At 50.8% G+C, this 18,863-nt stretch overlaps 1 protein-coding gene across 1 annotated transcript in view; it reads left to right on the top strand.

Annotated features, from left to right (window-relative positions):
* Positions 1-18,863, top strand: part of DHX58 (DExH-box helicase 58) — a 589,427-nt gene that overhangs the window by 550,218 nt on the left and 20,346 nt on the right. The window contains exon 12 of the mRNA XM_063458906.1: positions 15,083-15,176. Within this exon, the coding sequence (XP_063314976.1) occupies positions 15,083-15,176 (94 nt within the window). The remainder of the gene's footprint in view (positions 1-15,082; positions 15,177-18,863) is intronic.

Raw genomic sequence — 18,863 nt, 5'->3', positions numbered from 1 at the left:
TGCAGTGGAGGAGAGACCCGGATGTTCGACTGGACATTCATTCAGCGCTGAAGTGCTTCGGCTGAGTTTCCCCAAACGGAGGGGGAAGCTCTGACCTGGCGGGACGTGCGGCCGTAAACCGGAAGTGCGAGGTCATCGAGAGGGACCAGTGAACAGCGTGCGTACGGCAGGTAGGAAGGGGGGGGAGCAGCGTTTATATGGAACGCTTAACTCCTCCCACAAATACAGGCCTTACGGCCTTAAAAACATATCAGAAGCATCAAAGGGGGGAATGTGGTGGAAGCTCGGTAGAAATTAAATTGAGTAGGCCGAGATTTCCACGTGGCATATGTGTAAATGTTGGTGTATCAGTTAGTCAGTTACACGTAGCTAAGATACAATCAACACTGTACTGAGCAAGTGCAGGAATGCAGAAACTGAAAACACTTCCCCTCCTCCATTGTTCTGGGTGAGCCATGTGGTCTAAGCGGTAAGGGAAGTTAGGCTTTGTTCAGCTGATTGGGTAAAGAGTATATGTGGGTAGAGTTAACTATAGGAGGAGCTATATGTCTATATCATGCATTTACACAGTCAGTTCTGGGCTCAGATCTTGTTGTATTTTGGTGACATTAGTCCCTCTGAACCCCGGTCGGTGAATCGAATAAAGAATCTCTTCCTTCCTGAAGAAATCTGTGTCCACTTCTCTGTGCTTGGCTTCCGTCAGTTTCTCTGGTATCAGAAGGACGTCCTGTAAGCCTGTGTACTTATGCACAAAGCGTTGTACGATCAGATTACACACGTGCCATGCACGGCACATGTGTCAACTTGCCCAACTTCAATGCTGCCAACAAATTTGTTCCGTTGTCACAAACCACTTTGCCGATCTCCAGTTGCTGCGGAGTCAGCCACTTTTCCACCTGTGCGTTCAGGGCGGACAGGAGTGCTTATGTGACTCTCTGCTTTCAAGCAAGTCAAACACAAGACGGCGTGACACTGCCGTATCCGGGATGTGGAATAGTACCTGGGGAGCTGGGGGGTGCCGTTGATGTGGAGCAAGACACAGCAGCAGAAGAGGACTCAGCCGAGGAGGTTATGGAAGAGGATGGAGTAGGAGGAGTAGAGGAGGTGGCAGCAGGCCTGCCTGCAAGTCGTGGCGGTGTCACCAACTTTGCAGAGCCATGCATTCCATGCTTGGCAGCCGTCAGCAGGTTTACCCAATGCGCAGTGTAGGTGATATACCTGCCCTGACCATGCTTTGCAGACCAGGTATCAGTGGTCAGATGGACCCTTGCCCCAACACTGTGTGCCAGACATGCCATTACTTCCTTTTGCACAATCGAGTACAGGTTGGGGATTACCTTTTGTGAAAAGAAATTTCAGCCAGGTACCTTCCACTGCGGTGTCCCAATAGCTACAAATTTTTTGAACGCCTCAGACTCCACCAGCTTGTATGGTAAAAGCTGGCGGGCTAATAGTACAGACAAGCCAGCTGTCGCCCCTTGTCAGGCGGCAAGGGGGTGACTTTCTGACATTGGCTTCTTACGCTAAAACATGTCCTTGACAGACACCTGACTGTGGGCAGACGAGCAGGCCTGACACACAGACGCTTGGAGACAACTAACTGCTATTCAATCTATAACAGTGAAAAAGGTGTTTTGGTTTTAAATACACGCTATTGTGACACCAGATATGAGTGGCAAAGTACACTGGCAGAGGTCTGCAGAGCACACGCTGAAGGCCTGACATCCGCTTTAAGGACACTGACTGCTATTAGCTTACACTGAAAAACTTTTTTTCTTTGTAAAAGCACGCTATAGAGACACCAGATATGAGTGGCAACTGTCAAAGTACACTGGCAGGGGTCTGCAGAGCACACGCTGAAGGCCTGACACACCCGCTTTAAGGACACTGACTGCTATTAGCTTACACTGAAAAACTTTTTTTCTTTGTAAAAGCAAGCTATAGAGACACCAGATATGAGTGGCAACTGGCAAAGTACACTGGCAGAGGTCTGCAGAGCACACGCTGAAGGCCTGACACATCTGCTTTAAGGACACTGACTGCTATTAGCTTACACTGAAAAACTTTTTTTCTTTGTAAAAGCACGCTATAGAGACACCAGATATGAGTGACAACTGGCAAAGTACACTGGCAGGGGTCTGCAGAGCACACGCTGAAGGCCTGACACACCCACTTTAAGGACACTGACTGCTATTAGCTTACACTGAAAACCTTTTTTTCTTTGTAAAAGCACGCTATACAGACACAAGATATGAGTGGCAAATTACACTTGCAGAGGTTGGCAGAGCACACGCTGAAGGCCTGACACCCAGACGCTTGCAGACTGCTATTAGCTTACAGTGAAACCCTTTTTTTGTTTTTAAAGGCACGCTATAGTCACACCAGATATGAGTGGTGGCACTGGGCAAATGGGCACAGTATCCACTGAGCCTGATACAGAAACTGGCAGACAACTAACTGCTCTTCAATCTATTACAGTGAAAAAAACATCTTTTAAAATGTCAAGCTTAAGCTATTGTGACACCAGATATGAGTGGTGGCACTGGGCAAATGGGCACAGTTTCCACTGAGCCTGACACAGAAGCTGGCAGACAACTAACTGCTCTTCAATCTATTACAGTGAAAAAAACATCTTTTAAAATGTCAAGCTTAAGCTATTGTGACACCAGATATGAGTGGTGGCACTGGGCAAATGGGCACAGTATGCACTGTGAGCCTGACACAGAAGCTGGCAGGCAGGCAACTGCAATTACATTACACAGGAAAAAAAAGCAGACTGATGTTCTAGCCCTAAAAAGGGCTTTTTGGGGTGCTGTTCTTACAGCAGAGATCAGATGAGGCCTTCAGGACTGTAGTGGACACTGAATACCCTAGCCTAGCTATCAATTTCCCTATCTAATGAACAGCAGCTACACTTTTCCTCCTACCACTAAGCATGCAGCTTCAGAATGAATCTAAAATGGATGCTGGGAGGGAAGTGGGAGGGTGTGCTGCTGATTGGCTGGAATGTGTCTGCTGACCGTGAGGCACAGGGTCAAAGTTTGCTCAATGATGATGAATAGGGGGCGGATCAAACCGCCTATGTGTTCGCCCGCGGCAGCGAACACGCTATGTTCGCCGGGAACTATTCGCCAGCGAACAGTTCGGTACATCACTACCTATAAGTAATCCCAGCATCATTCTTATTTAATTTTGTATTTCTTAACACCTTAAATCTATTGGCCCTGTTTCATAGCACTTTTCTAATTAGTCATTTTCCAACCAAAGCATGTCCTAATATATTATTAATATTAATTTACATTTTTTAAGCTTTGTGTAAATAAAATAGTACAAACTCAAAATTGTTGCTGCAGTTTATAACAGAAAATCCCCCGTAATGTGACACTCTAAGCAGCAAAACAACTTTAGCTTAATGAAGTGGTTTAGCCATACCTCCCTTGACTTTGACACACAACTTTCCAATACACCACCTGTGACACACTTTTTTTTTTTAACCTTACTTCATTGCAAAGTGCATTTCATGTAGAACTTCTTATCTTTTGCTCTGTTAATTGCCTGCTAGTATCCACAGCATAGATACTAGTTTTCCCTTTTCCTGCCTTAGAATAGACACCTCCTTAGTTACGGGTTTAGGCTGGAGGTAGATAATACTCACCCCATCTAATTAAAAATTGTGAATCTTTGAATATAGTCTCACTAATAAATTCCAGTGTGTAAGAGCAAAGTTCACTGTTGTTTAATTTGGCCAGTCACTTACATGGGTTCTTATAGGTGGAGACACCTCTTTAGGGATTGATGTATCTTGCAAGGGGAATATCACCTAAACATTGCTTTCCCTTTTTTATCAATATATATATATATCCCTATTCAAGTATTTACCTACTTTAGCCTATACATAGTACAGGGGTACTTATTTGTCTTATTTGATGTTCAAATCAATACTTTTATGCATAGCCTAGTTTAATCAACTGACAACATCATCAGTCTACCACTTTTATAAATGTTTCTTCTTGTTTTGTTAATGTATGTCTACTAATAAAATGTATACTTACTTTTATTCTAAAACAGAGACTCCTTTACTCACTGCTTCCAATTGAGTGTATTAGTGTTTTGTTGTTTTTTTTTTGCTTTAGACCTGTAGCAGCCTCCTGTGTGTGATTAATGGTCAATTAATAGAGCTGGATAAGAATTTCTAATGTAATCACAAAGTAAAGAAGGAGTTTTGGTGCTTGGAGTCCATAGAGGCTGTTAAACTTCTACAGAAGTACAGAAGCACTGCATTTCTATAGTAGTTCACATGAATACCCATTTTTGGTTTCTGTTCGATAACTAAGCGCTATAAATTATCAGGTTTAGGTATAGGCATGGAATATATATATATAGGCGGCTCTCTAATCAGCCTCACCCCCAACCACCATCACCCCTACCACCCTCAGACTCACCCCCAACCACCATCACCCCCACGACCCTCAGCCTCACCACCATCACCCCCACCACCCACAGCCTCACCCCCACCACCATCACCCCCACCACCCTCAGCCTCACCCCCACCAACCTCAGCCTCACCCCCACCAACCTCAGCCTCACCCTCCACCACCATCAACCCCACCACCCTCAGCCTCACCCCCCACCCTCACCATCACCCCCACCACCCTCAGCCTCACCCTTCACCACCATCACCCCCACCACCCTCAGCTTCACCACCCACCACCATCACCCCCACCACCCTCAGCCTCACCCCCACCACAATCACCCCCACCACCCTCAGCCTCACCCCCACCACCCTCAGCCTCACCCCCACCACCATCACCCCCACCACCCTCAGCTTCACCACCCACCACCATCACCCCCACCACCCTCAGCCTCACCCCCACCACCATCACCCCACCACCCTCAGCCTCACCCCCACCACCATCACCCCACCACCCTCAGCTTCACCCCACCACCATCACCTCACCCTCAGCCTCACCCCCACCACCATCTCCCTACCCTCACCCCCACCACCATCTCCCCACCCTCAGCCTCACCCCCCACCACCCTCAGCCTCACCCCCCCACCACCCTCACCATCACCCCCACCACCCTCAGCTTCACCCTCCACCACCATCACCCCCACCACCTTCAGCCTCACCCCCACCACCCTCAGCTTCACCACCCACCACCATCACCCCCACCACCCTCAGCTTCACCACCCACCACCATCACCCCCACCACCCTCAGCCTCACCCCCACCACCATCACCCCACCACCCTCAGCCTCACCCCCCATCACCATCACCCCGCACCACCCTCAGCTTCACCCCACCACCATCACCCCACCCCCAGCCTCACCCCCACCACCATCTCCCCACCCTCACCCCCACCACCATCTCCCCACCCTCAGCCTCACCCCCACCACCCTCAGCCTCACCCCCCACCACTCTCAGCCTCACCACCCACCACCATCACCCCCACCACCCTCACCATCACCCCCACCACCCTCAGCCTCACCCCCACCATCAGCTTCACCCCCCCACCACCGTCACCATCACCCCCCACCACCCTCAGCCTCCTTCCCCACCACCATCACCACCCTCAGCCTCCTTCCCCACCACCATCACCACCCTCAGCCTCACCCCCCACCACCCTCAGCCTCACCCCCCACCACCCTCAGCTTCACCCCCACCACCATCACCCCCCACCACCATCACCCCTCACCACCCTCACCATCACCCCTCCCCACCATCACCCCTCACCACCCTCAGCCTCACCCCCACCACCCTCAGCTACACCCACCACCCTCAGCTTCACCCCCCACCACCCTCAGCTTCACCCCTGCCCACCCTCAGCCTCACCCCCACCACCCTCAGCCTCACCCCACCCTCAGCTTCACCACCCCTCAGCATCACTCCCCTCACCACCTTCAGAATCACCCCCTCACCCCCCTCAGCATCACCCCCCTCAGCCTCACCCCCCACCACCCTCAGCATCACCCCCACCAACCTTAGCCTCACCCTCTACCACCATCAACCCCACCACGCTCAGCCTCACCCCCACCCTCACCCCCCACCACCCTCAGCCTCACCCCCCACCACCATCACCCCCCACCACCCTCAGCCTCACCCCCACCACCATCACCCCCACCACCCTCAGCCTCACCCCCACCACCATCAGCCTCACCCCCACCACCATCACCCCCACCACCCTCAGCTTCACCACCCACCACCATCACCCCCACCACCCTCAGCCTCACCCCCACCACCCTCACCCCCACCACCCTCAGCCTCACCCCCACCACCATCACCCCCACCACCCTCAGCTTCACCCCAGCACCATCACCACACCCTCAGCCTCACCCCCACCACCATCTCCCTACCCTCACCCCCACCACCATCTCCCCACCCTCAGCCTCACCCCCCCACCACCCTCAGCCTCACCCCCCCACCACCCTCAGCCTCACCACCCACCACCATCACCCCCACCACCCTCACCATCACCCCCACCACCCTCAGCTTCACCCTCCACCACCATCACCCCCACCACCCTCAGCCTCACCCCCACCACCATCACCCCCACCACCATCACCCCCACCACCATCACCCCTCACCACCCTCACCATCACCCCTCCCCACCATCACCCCTCACCACCCTCAGCCTCACCCCCACCACCCTCAGCTACACCCACCACCCTCAGCTTCACCCCCCACCACCCTCAGCTTCACCCCTGCCCACCCTCAGCCTCACCCCCACCACCCTCAGCCTCACCCCACCCTCAGCTTCACCACCCCTCAGCATCACTCCCCTCACCACCTTCAGAATCACCCCCTCACCCCCCTCAGCATCACCCCCCTCAGCCTCACCCCCCACCACCCTCAGCATCACCCCCACCAACCTTAGCCTCACCCTCTACCACCATCAACCCCACCACGCTCAGCCTCACCCCCACCCTCACCCCCCACCACCCTCAGCCTCACCCCCCACCACCATCACCCCCCACCACCCTCAGCCTCACCCCCACCACCATCACCCCCACCACCCTCAGCCTCACCCCCACCACCATCAGCCTCACCCCCACCACCATCACCCCCACCACCCTCAGCTTCACCACCCACCACCATCACCCCCACCACCCTCAGCCTCACCCCCACCACCCTCACCCCCACCACCCTCAGCCTCACCCCCACCACCATCACCCCCACCACCCTCAGCTTCACCCCAGCACCATCACCACACCCTCAGCCTCACCCCCACCACCATCTCCCTACCCTCACCCCCACCACCATCTCCCCACCCTCAGCCTCACCCCCCCACCACCCTCAGCCTCACCCCCCCACCACCCTCAGCCTCACCACCCACCACCATCACCCCCACCACCCTCACCATCACCCCCACCACCCTCAGCTTCACCCTCCACCACCATCACCCCCACCACCCTCAGCCTCACCCCCACCACCATCACCCCCACCACCATCACCCCCACCACCCTCAGCTTCACCACCCACCACCATCACCCCCACCACCCTCAGCCTCACCCCCACCCCCATCACCCCACCACCCTCAGCCTCACCCCCATCACCATCACCCCGCACCACCCTCAGCTTCACCACCCACCACCATCACCCCCACCACCCTCAGCCTCACCCCCACCACCATCACCCCCACCACCCTCAGCCTCACCCCCACCCCCATCACCCCACCACCCTCAGCCTCACCCCCATCACCATCACCCCGCACCACCCTCAGCTTCACCACCCACCACCATCACCCCCACCACCCTCAGCCTCACCCCCACCACCATCACCCCCACCACCCTCAGCCTCACCCCATCACCATCACCCCGCACCACCCTCAGCTTCACCCCACCACCATCACCCCACCCCCACCACCATCTCCCCACCTTTAGCCTCACCACCCTCAGCCTCACCACCCACCACCATCACCCCCCACCACCCTCAGCCTCCTTCCCCACCACCATCACCACCCTCAGCCTCACCCCCCACCACCCTCAGCTTCACCCCCACCACCATCACCCCCCCACCACCATCACCCCTCACCACCCTCACCATCACCCCTCCCCACCATCACCCCTCACCACCCTCAGCCTCACCCCCACCACCGTCACCATCACCCCCCACTACCCTCAGCTTCACCCCCCACCACCCTCAGCTTCACCCCTGCCCACCCTCAGCCTCACCCCCACCACCCTCAGCCTCACCACCCCTCAGCATCACTCCCCTCACCACCTTCAGCATCACCCCCTCACCCCCCTCAGCCTCACCCCCCACCACCCTCAGCATCACCACCCTCAGCATCACCCCTCACCACCCTCAGCATTACCCCCCACCACCCTCAGCATTACCCCCCACCACCCTCAGCATCAACCCCCACCACCCTCAGCATCACCACCCTCAGCTTCCCCCCACTCACAATCACCCCCTCCTTCTCACATTACCCCCTCACTCTCACATTAGCCCCCCCACTCTCACATTACCCCCCCACTCTCACATTACCCCCTCTCACTATCACATTACCCACCTCTCACTCTCACATTACCCACCTCTCACTCTCACATTACCCCCTCTCACATTACCCCCTCTCACATTACCCCCTCTCACTCTCACATTACCCCACTCTCACTCTCACATTACCACCCTCTCACTCTCACATTACCCCCCTCTCACTCTCACATTACCCCCCTCTCACTCTCACATTACCCCCTCTCACATTACCCCCTCTCACATTACCCCCTCTCACTCTCACATTACCCCCTCTCACTCTCACACTCTCACATTACCCCCTCTCACTCTCACATTACCCCCTCTCACTCTCACATTAACCCCCCTCACTCTCACATTAACCCCCCTCACTCTCACATTAACCCCCCTCACTCTCACATTACCCCCCTCACTCTCACATTACCCCCCTCACTCTCACATTACCCCCCTCACTCTCACATTACCCCCTCTCACTCTCACATTAACCCCCCTCACTCTCACATTACCCCCCTCACTCTCACATTACCCCCCTCACTCTCACATTACCCCCCTCTCACTCTCACATTACCCCCCTCTCACTCTCACATTACCCCCCTCTCACTCTCACATTACCCCCCTCTCACTCACATTACCCCCCTCACTCTCACATTAACCCCCCTCACTCTCACATTAACCCCCCTCACTCTCACATTACCCCCCTCTCACTCTCACATTACCCCCTCTCACTCTCACATTACCCCCTCTCACTCTCACATTACCCCCTCTCACTCTCACTCTCTGTACCCTCTCACTCTCACATTACCACCCTCTCACTCTCACATTACCCCCTCTCACTCTCACATTACCCCCTCTCACTCTCACATTAACCCCCTCACTCTCACATTACCCCCTCTCACTCTCACATTACCCCCCCCACTCTCACATTACCCCCCCACTCTCACATTAACCCCCCTCACTCTCACATTAACCCCCCTCACTCTCACATTAACCCCCCCTCACTCTCACATTACCCCCCTCATTCTCACATTACCCCCCTCACCTCACATTACCCCCACTCACTCTCACATTAACCCCCCTCACTCTCACATTACCCCCCTCACTCTCACATTACCCCCCTCACTCTCACATTACCCCCCTCTCACTCTCACATTACCCCCCTCTCACTCTCACATTACCCCCCTCTCACTCTCACATTACCCCCTCACTCTCACATTACCCCCCCTCACTCTCACATTAACCCCCCCTCACTCTCACATTACCCCCCTCACTCTCACATTACCCCCCTCACTCTCACATTACCCCCCTCACATTACCCCCCTCACCTCACATTACCCCCACTCACTCTCACATTAACCCCCCTCACTCTCACATTACCCCCCTCACTCTCACATTACCCCCCTCACTCTCACATTACCCCCCTCTCACTCTCACATTACCCCCTTCTCACTCTCACATTACCCCCCTCTCACTCTCACATTACCCCCTCACTCTCACATTACCCCCCTCACTCTCACATTAACCCCCCCTCACTCTCACATTACCCCCCTCACTCTCACATTACCCCCCTCACTCTCACATTACCCCCCTCACATTACCCCCTCACTCTCACATTACCCCCCTCACTCTCACATTACCCCCCTCACGCTCACATTAACCCCCTCACTCTCACATTACCCCCCCTCACTCTCACATTACCCCCCTCTCACATTACCCCCCTCACTCTCACATTAACCCCCCTCACTCTCACATTAACCCCCCTCACTCTCACATTACCCCCCTCACTCTCACATTACCCCCCTCACTCTCACATTACCCCCCTCACTCTCACATTACCCCCTCTCACTCTCACATTACCCCCTCTCACATTACCCCCTCACTCTCACATTAACCCCCCTCACTCTCACATTACCCCCCCTCACTACCCCCCTCACTCTCACATTACCCCCCTCACTCTCACATTACCCCCCTCACTACCCCCCTCACTCTCACATTACCCCCCTCACTCTCACATTACCCCCCTCACTCTCACATTAACCCCCTCACTCTCACATTAACCCCCTCACTCTCACATTAACCCCCTCACTCTCACATTAACCCCTCTCACTCTCACATTACCCCCCCTCACTCTCACATTACCCCCCTCACTCTCACATTACCCCCTCACTCTCACATTACCCCCTCACTCTCACATTACCCCCCTCACTCTCACATTACCCCCCTCACTCTCACATTACCCCCCTCACTCTCACATTACCCCCTCTCACTCTCACATTACCCCCCTCACTCTCACATTACCCCCCCTCACTACCCCCCTCACTCTCACATTACCCCCCTCACTCTCACATTAACCCCCTCACTCTCACATTAACCCCCTCACTCTCACATTAACCCCCTCACTCTCACATTAACCCCTCTCACTCTCACATTACCCCCCCTCACTCTCACATTACCCCCCTCACTCTCACATTACCCCCCTCACTCTCACATTACCCCCTCACTCTCACATTACCCCCCTCACTCTCACATTACCCCCCTCACTCTCACATTACCCCCCTCACATTACCCCCTCACTCTCACATTACCCCCCTCACTCTCACATTACCCCCCTCACGCTCACATTAACCCCCTCACTCTCACATTAACCCCCTCACTCTCACATTACCCCCCCTCACTCTCACATTACCCCCCTCTCACATTACCCCCCTCACTCTCACATTAACCCCCCTCACTCTCACATTAACCCCCCTCACTCTCACATTACCCCCCTCACTCTCACATTACCCCCCTCACTCTCACATTACCCCCCTCACTCTCACATTACCCCCCTCACTCTCACATTACCCCCCTCACTCTCACATTACCCCCTCTCACTCTCACATTACCCCCTCTCACATTACCCCCTCACTCTCACATTAACCCCCCTCACTCTCACATTACCCCCCTCACTACCCCCCTCACTCTCACATTACCCCCTCACTCTCACATTACCCCCCCTCACTACCCCCCTCACTCTCACATTACCCCCCTCACTCTCACATTACCCCCCTCACTCTCACATTAACCCCCTCACTCTCACATTAACCCCCTCACTCTCACATTAACCCCCTCACTCTCACATTAACCCCTCTCACTCTCACATTACCCCCCCTCACTCTCACATTACCCCCCTCACTCTCACATTACCCCCTCACTCTCACATTACCCCCTCACTCTCACATTACCCCCCTCACTCTCACATTACCCCCCTCACTCTCACATTACCCCCCTCACTCTCACATTACCCCCTCTCACTCTCACATTACCCCCCTCACTCTCACATTACCCCCCTCACTCTCACATTACCCCCCTCACTCTCACATTACCCCCCTCACTCTCACATTACCTCCCTCACTCTCACATTACCCCCCTCACTCTCACATTACCCCCCTCACTCTCACATTACCCCCTCTCACTCTCACATTACCCCCTCTCACATTACCCCCCTCACTCTCACATTAACCCCCCTCACTCTCACATTAACCCCCCTCACTCTCCCATTACCCCCCCTCACTACCCCCCTCACTCTCACATTACCCCCCTCACTCTCACATTACCCCCCCTCACTACCCCCCTCACTCTCACATTACCCCCCTCACTCTCACATTACCCCCCTCACTCTCACATTAACCCCCTCACTCTCACATTAACCCCCTCACTCTCACATTAACCCCTCTCACTCTCACATTAACCCCTCTCACTCTCACATTACCCCCCCCTCACTCTCACATTACCCCCCTCACTCTCACATTACCCACTCACTCTCACATTACCCCCCTCACTCTTACATTACCCCCCTCACTCTCACATTACCCCCCTCACTCTCACATTACCCCCCTCACTCTCACATTACCCCCCTCACTCTCACATTACCCCCCTCACTCTCACATTACCCCCTCTCACTCTCACATTACCCCCTCACTCTCACATTACCCCCTCACTCTCACATTACCCCCCCTCACTCTCACATTACCCCCTCACTCTCACATTACCCCCTCTCACTCTCACATTACCCACTCTCACATTACCCCCCTCACTCTCACATTAACCCCCCTCACTCTCACATTAACCCCCCTCACTACCCCCTCACTCTCACATTACCCCCCCTCACTACCCCCCTCACTCTCACATTACCCCCCTCACTCTCACATTACCCCCCTCACTCTCACATTACCCCCCTCACTCTCACATTAACCCCCTCACTCTCACATTAACCCCCTCACTCTCACATTAACCCCTCTCACTCTCACATTACTATCACCCCCTGCTCCCTCTCACATTACCATCAACCCTCCGCTCCCTTTCACCATCACCCTCCATTCCCTCTCACCATCACACACCCCGCTCCCTCTCACCATCAGCTACCCCATACACATAGGGTCTCAGACAAAAACACAAACATGCTCACAGAGATATACATTCGCACACACAAGGATATTCTCTGTCAGACACACTCTCAGGCACATACACAGGTATGACAGTGCGTCAATGTGTATATGTGACACTTTTTTGTTAGTGGGGCCTCATGTTTCGCCTAAGGCCTCATAAAGTCTAGAGCCGCCTCTGTATATGTATATAGGAAAATTTATTCCTACTTACCGTAATATTCTTATCCTGGTCATAGGCCATGTCAGCACAACAATGGGTAGCTGGGCTATTCCTAACCAGACAGGAACCTAATTAAAACAGAAGGTATGAGTAACTCCTCCTACCCCACATTGCCCTAAGTATTGTTTCCAGCAATATCCCAAGGTGGGTTATTTGTGCTGTCATAGCCTATGACCAGGAAAAGAAAATTTTGGTAAGTAGGTATACATTTTCCTTTTTCCTGGCCATATCCATGGCAGCACAACAATGGATAATACCCAAGCAATAACCAAGAAAGGGAAAGAAGTACACAAGACTTCCAAAATATGAACTCAAATCGACAACACACACACCTCATAAGGACATTGGAAATGAAAAAGTGATTGTGATTGTCCACTATTGGCACATTATCAAACTGACCAACTCAAATGTACCAAAAAAATTCTGAAAATTGATTGAGGACCAAGCAGCCATTTGATACACTACACTCCTAACATACACACTCTGGATCCCCTATACATACACTAGATTCCTTGTAAGTAAACACATACTACATCACTTATACACACACACTATAGCCTGCATGCACACTCTTGCTACATCCCCTATACACACACATTCTCTACAGCCCCTAGCCACATATGCATTACATTACACCACAAACACAACACGCCTAAAACCGACTTTATAACACAATACCACACCACAATCAGCTCACTCTGCACCCACACAATACCACAAGCAGGCTCCAAACACATGCACAATACTCTTTCCTGACATTTTTGTCTCCTGGTATCCATTTATAGAGACACCAGAGACAAGTTGCAAGGAAACACAGTGCAAGCATGTTATTAACCCCTTAAGGACACATGACATGTGTGACACGTCATGATTCCCTTTTATTCCAGAAGTTTGGTCCTTAAGGGGTTAAATACAGGGCTTTTTTCTCATGCAAGAGCTCTTCAGCATGGTCTGCCCTGGAAGAGCATCGAACCAACATGCTCACTTTGAGATGGGGCGTGTTTGTCATTAGTGATGACAAAACACACCATATCTGCCCTGCCCCCTTCTTAGTGGGCCGCTGTGATAAAAAAATGCTCGGGCCGAATTTGTTTCCATGTCCGGCCCTGCCTAGGAATAAGATACAGAAGCCTAGGAATAAGACACAGAGGCCTATGAATAAGTTTGATTGAAATTCAAATTAGCAGGAAACTCTTACCGTTTAGATGATTATTATGGTAAGTCACTGAAGGGGTTTCAACCCTTCAGCAACTGGGGATGGGAGGTGGGAGAGGGGACCTGCAGTGCCAGGAAAACGGATTGTTTTCCTGGCACTGGAGAGTCCCTTTAATCTCATAGAATCCTTATGCTCAGTATGTGCATGTCCAGCCTGCTACCCCTTGGTCACTGCAGGAAATAGGATGATGGCATAATCTTGCTACCCCTAGGGTAACAGCTAGTAAATCCATATGCTCTGTATGTGCATGCCCAGCCTGCTACCCCTTGGTCACTGCAGGAATCATGGTGATGGCATGATCTTGCTACCCCTAGGGTCACAGCAAGTTAGAACCCCCGGTCACTAAAGGGGTCTCTCCAGCGGGTCACCTGTGCACAGGGCTGCATACTGAAAACTTCCCAAGTGAGTGAGGCTGAACTCCCCTTGAAGCAGAAGGTAACAACTCTCAGTTAAGCCAAAAAGAAAAATTATCTAGTCGTATAATGACCTAGGGATAGGGCAGGAACAAAAAGACTGAGGGTGGGAGGGGTAGGAGGGGTTACTTATACCTTCTGTTTTAATTAGGTTCCTGTCTCATTAGGGATAGGGAGGAGCTACCCATTGTTGTGCTGCCATGGATATGGCCAGGAATTATAATATATTATTACTCTCACGTATCATGAAAGATGGTTCATACCCACCAAGCATGCAGATTCCAGATACTCATGTCTATTAATTTTCAAAAAATCTCTTTATCTTCTGATTTATCAGATACTATTACCAAGTCTCTTCAGATAGAGTTGTTATTGAGAGACAGATGCAGGATTGGTCTCCAGGACGCTACATCAGATGCAACTGTGGACAGGTGAGACTTCTCTATGGAATCCCTTTTGATGCTGCCTCGGCAATAAGTGAATGATATATTTCAGACCACAGGTACTTTTGCCAATATCCACGCATGTGAAAACCAGGAGCGCTACCATGAATCATCTACTGTGTTATTCAATAAAAATAAATAAATAATAATAAAAAAAAGTAAAAATAAAATAAAATATATATATATCTAATACAGCGCTAGAAAGTTTACTATGTGAAGGCAGCAATGTTTAGAAAACTGTATAGCCTTTTAACCAGCTAAAAATAAAAAATAAAATAAAAATAGCAACATAGAATGTGATGGCAGCCATCCAGCCCATCTAGTTGGCCCAATTTTCTTAATACATGCATTAGTCTCTTATATCTAGTATAGACTTATGCCTATCCCATGCATGCTTAAACTCCCTCACCACTTCACCTGGAAGGCTATTCCATGCATCCACTACCCACTCAGCAAAAAGTAATACTTCATGATATTGTTTTAAAACTTTGCCCCTCTAATTTAAAGGGACACTATAGTCACATGAACAACTTCAGCTTAATGAGGATGTTCAGGTGAGAACTATAGCTCCCTGCAGCCTTTCTCATGTAAACACTGTATTTTTTGAGAATATACAGTGTTTACATTAGAACCTAGGAACACCTCCAGTTGCAATCACTTAGACTGCCACCAGAGTGACTTACGAGTTGATGAATACCTAATTTGCATTCATCACGTTTGACGTCTTCACGCTTGGGTGAAAACATCAACCGTGCTATCAGCAGACTGGAGATAGGAGGCACTGTGAACGCGCCCCCTATGTCCTGTAGTAACCCCGGAGCCTGTCAGCAATGAGAGCCGACAGTGGGGAGATAAAATCTCCTGCACACAGCGTCGGCTCGAGCTGACAGGCTGAAGACCAGAGACCGAGCAGGAGGATCCAAGCCCTAAGTAAACTTATTTTACGCATGTGTGTGGGTGGGTAAGTGAGTGACTGAGTGTAGGTGACTGAGTGTAGGTGACTGAGTGTAGGTGACTGAGTGTGGGTGGGTGACTGAGTGTGGGTGGGTGACTGAGGGTGGGTGAGTGATTGAGTGTGGGTGAGTGATTGAGTGTGGGTGAGTGAGTGAGTGGGAGTGAGTGAGTGAGTGAGTGATTGAGTGTGGGTGAGTGAGTGTGTGTGGGTGAGAATGATTGTGAGTGTGGGTGAGTGAGTGAGTGAGTGTGGGTGTGTAAGTGAGTGTGGGTGACTGAGTGAGTGTGGGTGACTGAGTGTGGGTGAGTGACTGATTGTGGGTGAGTTATTGAGTTTGGGTGGGTGAGTGAGTGGCAGCTGTAACCAACACCTCCAATCTCATCTCATTGATTGGACTCCGGTTGGCTGACATCTCACTCCAATTAACTCTTGGAGATGTCCTTAGTCTGAGGGTTCACATACTTTTTCCACCTGCACTGTGAATGTTTACATGGTGTGTTCAATAAAAACATGGCAACATTTCATTCTTTGTGTGTTTAAGCAGACTGTGATTGTCTATTGTTGTGACTTAGATGATGATCAGATCACATTTTATGACCAATTTGTGCAGAAATCTATATCATTTCAAAGGGTTCACATACTTTTTCTTGCAACTGTAGATGGATAGAGATAGAGTGTGTGTGTATGTTTAACAATATTTATTTACAATGTGTGTTTGTATACAAACACTATATATAGAGATCTCTTGATATATAGTGTTTGCATACTGGAGGGTTGCCATAGGAGGGGGGCGGGCATAGACACCGAGCTGAGCTGTCAGTCAGCTCGCGAACGCACGTGTGGCAGAGCGCTCCGTTCTTTCATAGAGTGGCATGCGCGTTTGAAGCCGCGCATGCACACCAGAGAGTGATGACGCTTCTCAAAGAGAAGCGTCCTATGGGCCCTGCAATTTTGTAATTTTGATGAAAAAAGGAGCATGGCCTGACAAGGAGCTCAAGTTTTAATGATAAAAAGGGCTTGAATGTATTTTTTATTAGGGGCAAGTTCATATAAATGCAAGAAAGAAGGCTAGGGAACCTGTCTTTCTTGCTTTTATATGTTGACTATAGTGATCCTTTAAGACTGTCCTCTTGTTGTGGTAGTGTTCCTTCTTTTAAATATGTTCTCCTACTTTACTGTGTTGATTCCCTTTATTATATTTAAATGTTTCTATCATATCCTCCCTGTCTCGTCTTTCGTTCAAGCTATACATGTTGAGATCCTTTACCATTTCCTGGTAAGTTTTACCCTGCAATCAATTAACCAGTTTTGTAGCCCTTCTCTGAACTATTTCCAAAGTATTAACATCTTTCTGGAAATACAGTCTCCAGTACTGCATACAATATTCCAATTGAGTTCTCACCAGTGCTTTGTTCAATGGCATGAGCAGGGCCGGACTTAGGGGTGTGCGAGCTGTGCGGCTGACAGGGTGCCATGGAGCATGGGGCGCCTTGTGACCGACACAGCTCGCACATGGCCGGCCGGGATAAAAAAATAAATAAAATAACCGTGAAGCAGGACGGGACTTACTTACAGTGGGGGTGGAGCTAAAAGTGCCGGGTAACTGCTGCAGGGGAAGCAGGAAGGGGTCCCTGCTTCCCCAACAACCAGCCTTCAGGAGCTGCACTGCCTCCACAATGAACAGAGGTAACAATGTGTGATTGTCTGACTGTCTGTGTGTTTGACTGTCATAAACATAGAAACATAGAAACATAGAATGTGACGGCAGATAAGAACCATTCGGCCCATCTAGTCTGCCCAATTTTCTAAATACTTTCATTAGTCCCTGGCCTTATCTTATAGTTAGGATAGCCTTATGCCTATCCCACACATGCTTAAACTCCTTTACTGTGTTAACCTCTACCACTTCAGCTGGAAGGCTATTCCATGCATCCACTACCCTCTCAGTAAAGTAATACTTCCTGATATTATTTTTAAACCTTTGTCCCTCTCATTTAAGACTATGTCCTCTTGTTGTGGTAGTTTTTCTTCTTTTAAATATAGTCTCCTCCTTTACTGTGTTGATTCCCTTTATGTATTTAAATGTTTCTATCATATCCCCCCTGTCTCGTCTTTCCACCAAGCTATACATGTTAAGATCCTTTAACCTTTCCTGGTAAGTTTTATAATGCAATCCATGAACCAGTTTAGTAGCCCTTCTTTGAACTCTCTCTAAGGTATCAATATCCTTCTGAAGATATGGTCTCCAGTACTGTGTACAGTACTCCAAGTGAGGTCTCACCAGTGTTCTGTACAATGGCATGAACACTTCCCTCTTTCTACTGCTAATACCTCTCCCTATACAACCAAGCATTCTGCTAGCATTTCCTGCTGCTCTATTACATTGTCTGCCTACCTTTAAGTCATCAGAAATAATCACCCCTAAATCCCTTTCCTCAGATGTTGAGGTTAGGACTCTATCAAATATTCTGTACTCTGCCCTTGGGTTTTTACATCCAAGATGCATTATCTTGCACTTATCCACATTAAATGTCAGTTGCCACAACTCTGAACATTTTTCTAGTTTACCTAAATCATTTGCCATTTGGCTTATCCCTCCTGGAACATCAACCCTGTTACATATCTTAGTATCATCCGCAAAAAGACACACCTTACCATCAAGACCTTCTGCAATATCACTAATAAAAATATTAAAGAGAATGGGTCCAAGTACAGATCCC

The sequence above is a fragment of the Pelobates fuscus genome, chromosome 6 (assembly GCF_036172605.1).
Source record: "Pelobates fuscus isolate aPelFus1 chromosome 6, aPelFus1.pri, whole genome shotgun sequence".
In the NCBI taxonomy this organism is placed as follows: domain Eukaryota; kingdom Metazoa; phylum Chordata; class Amphibia; order Anura; family Pelobatidae; genus Pelobates; species Pelobates fuscus.
Note: the sequence above shows the minus strand (reverse complement) of the source record. Positions and strands in the feature narration are given on the sequence as shown.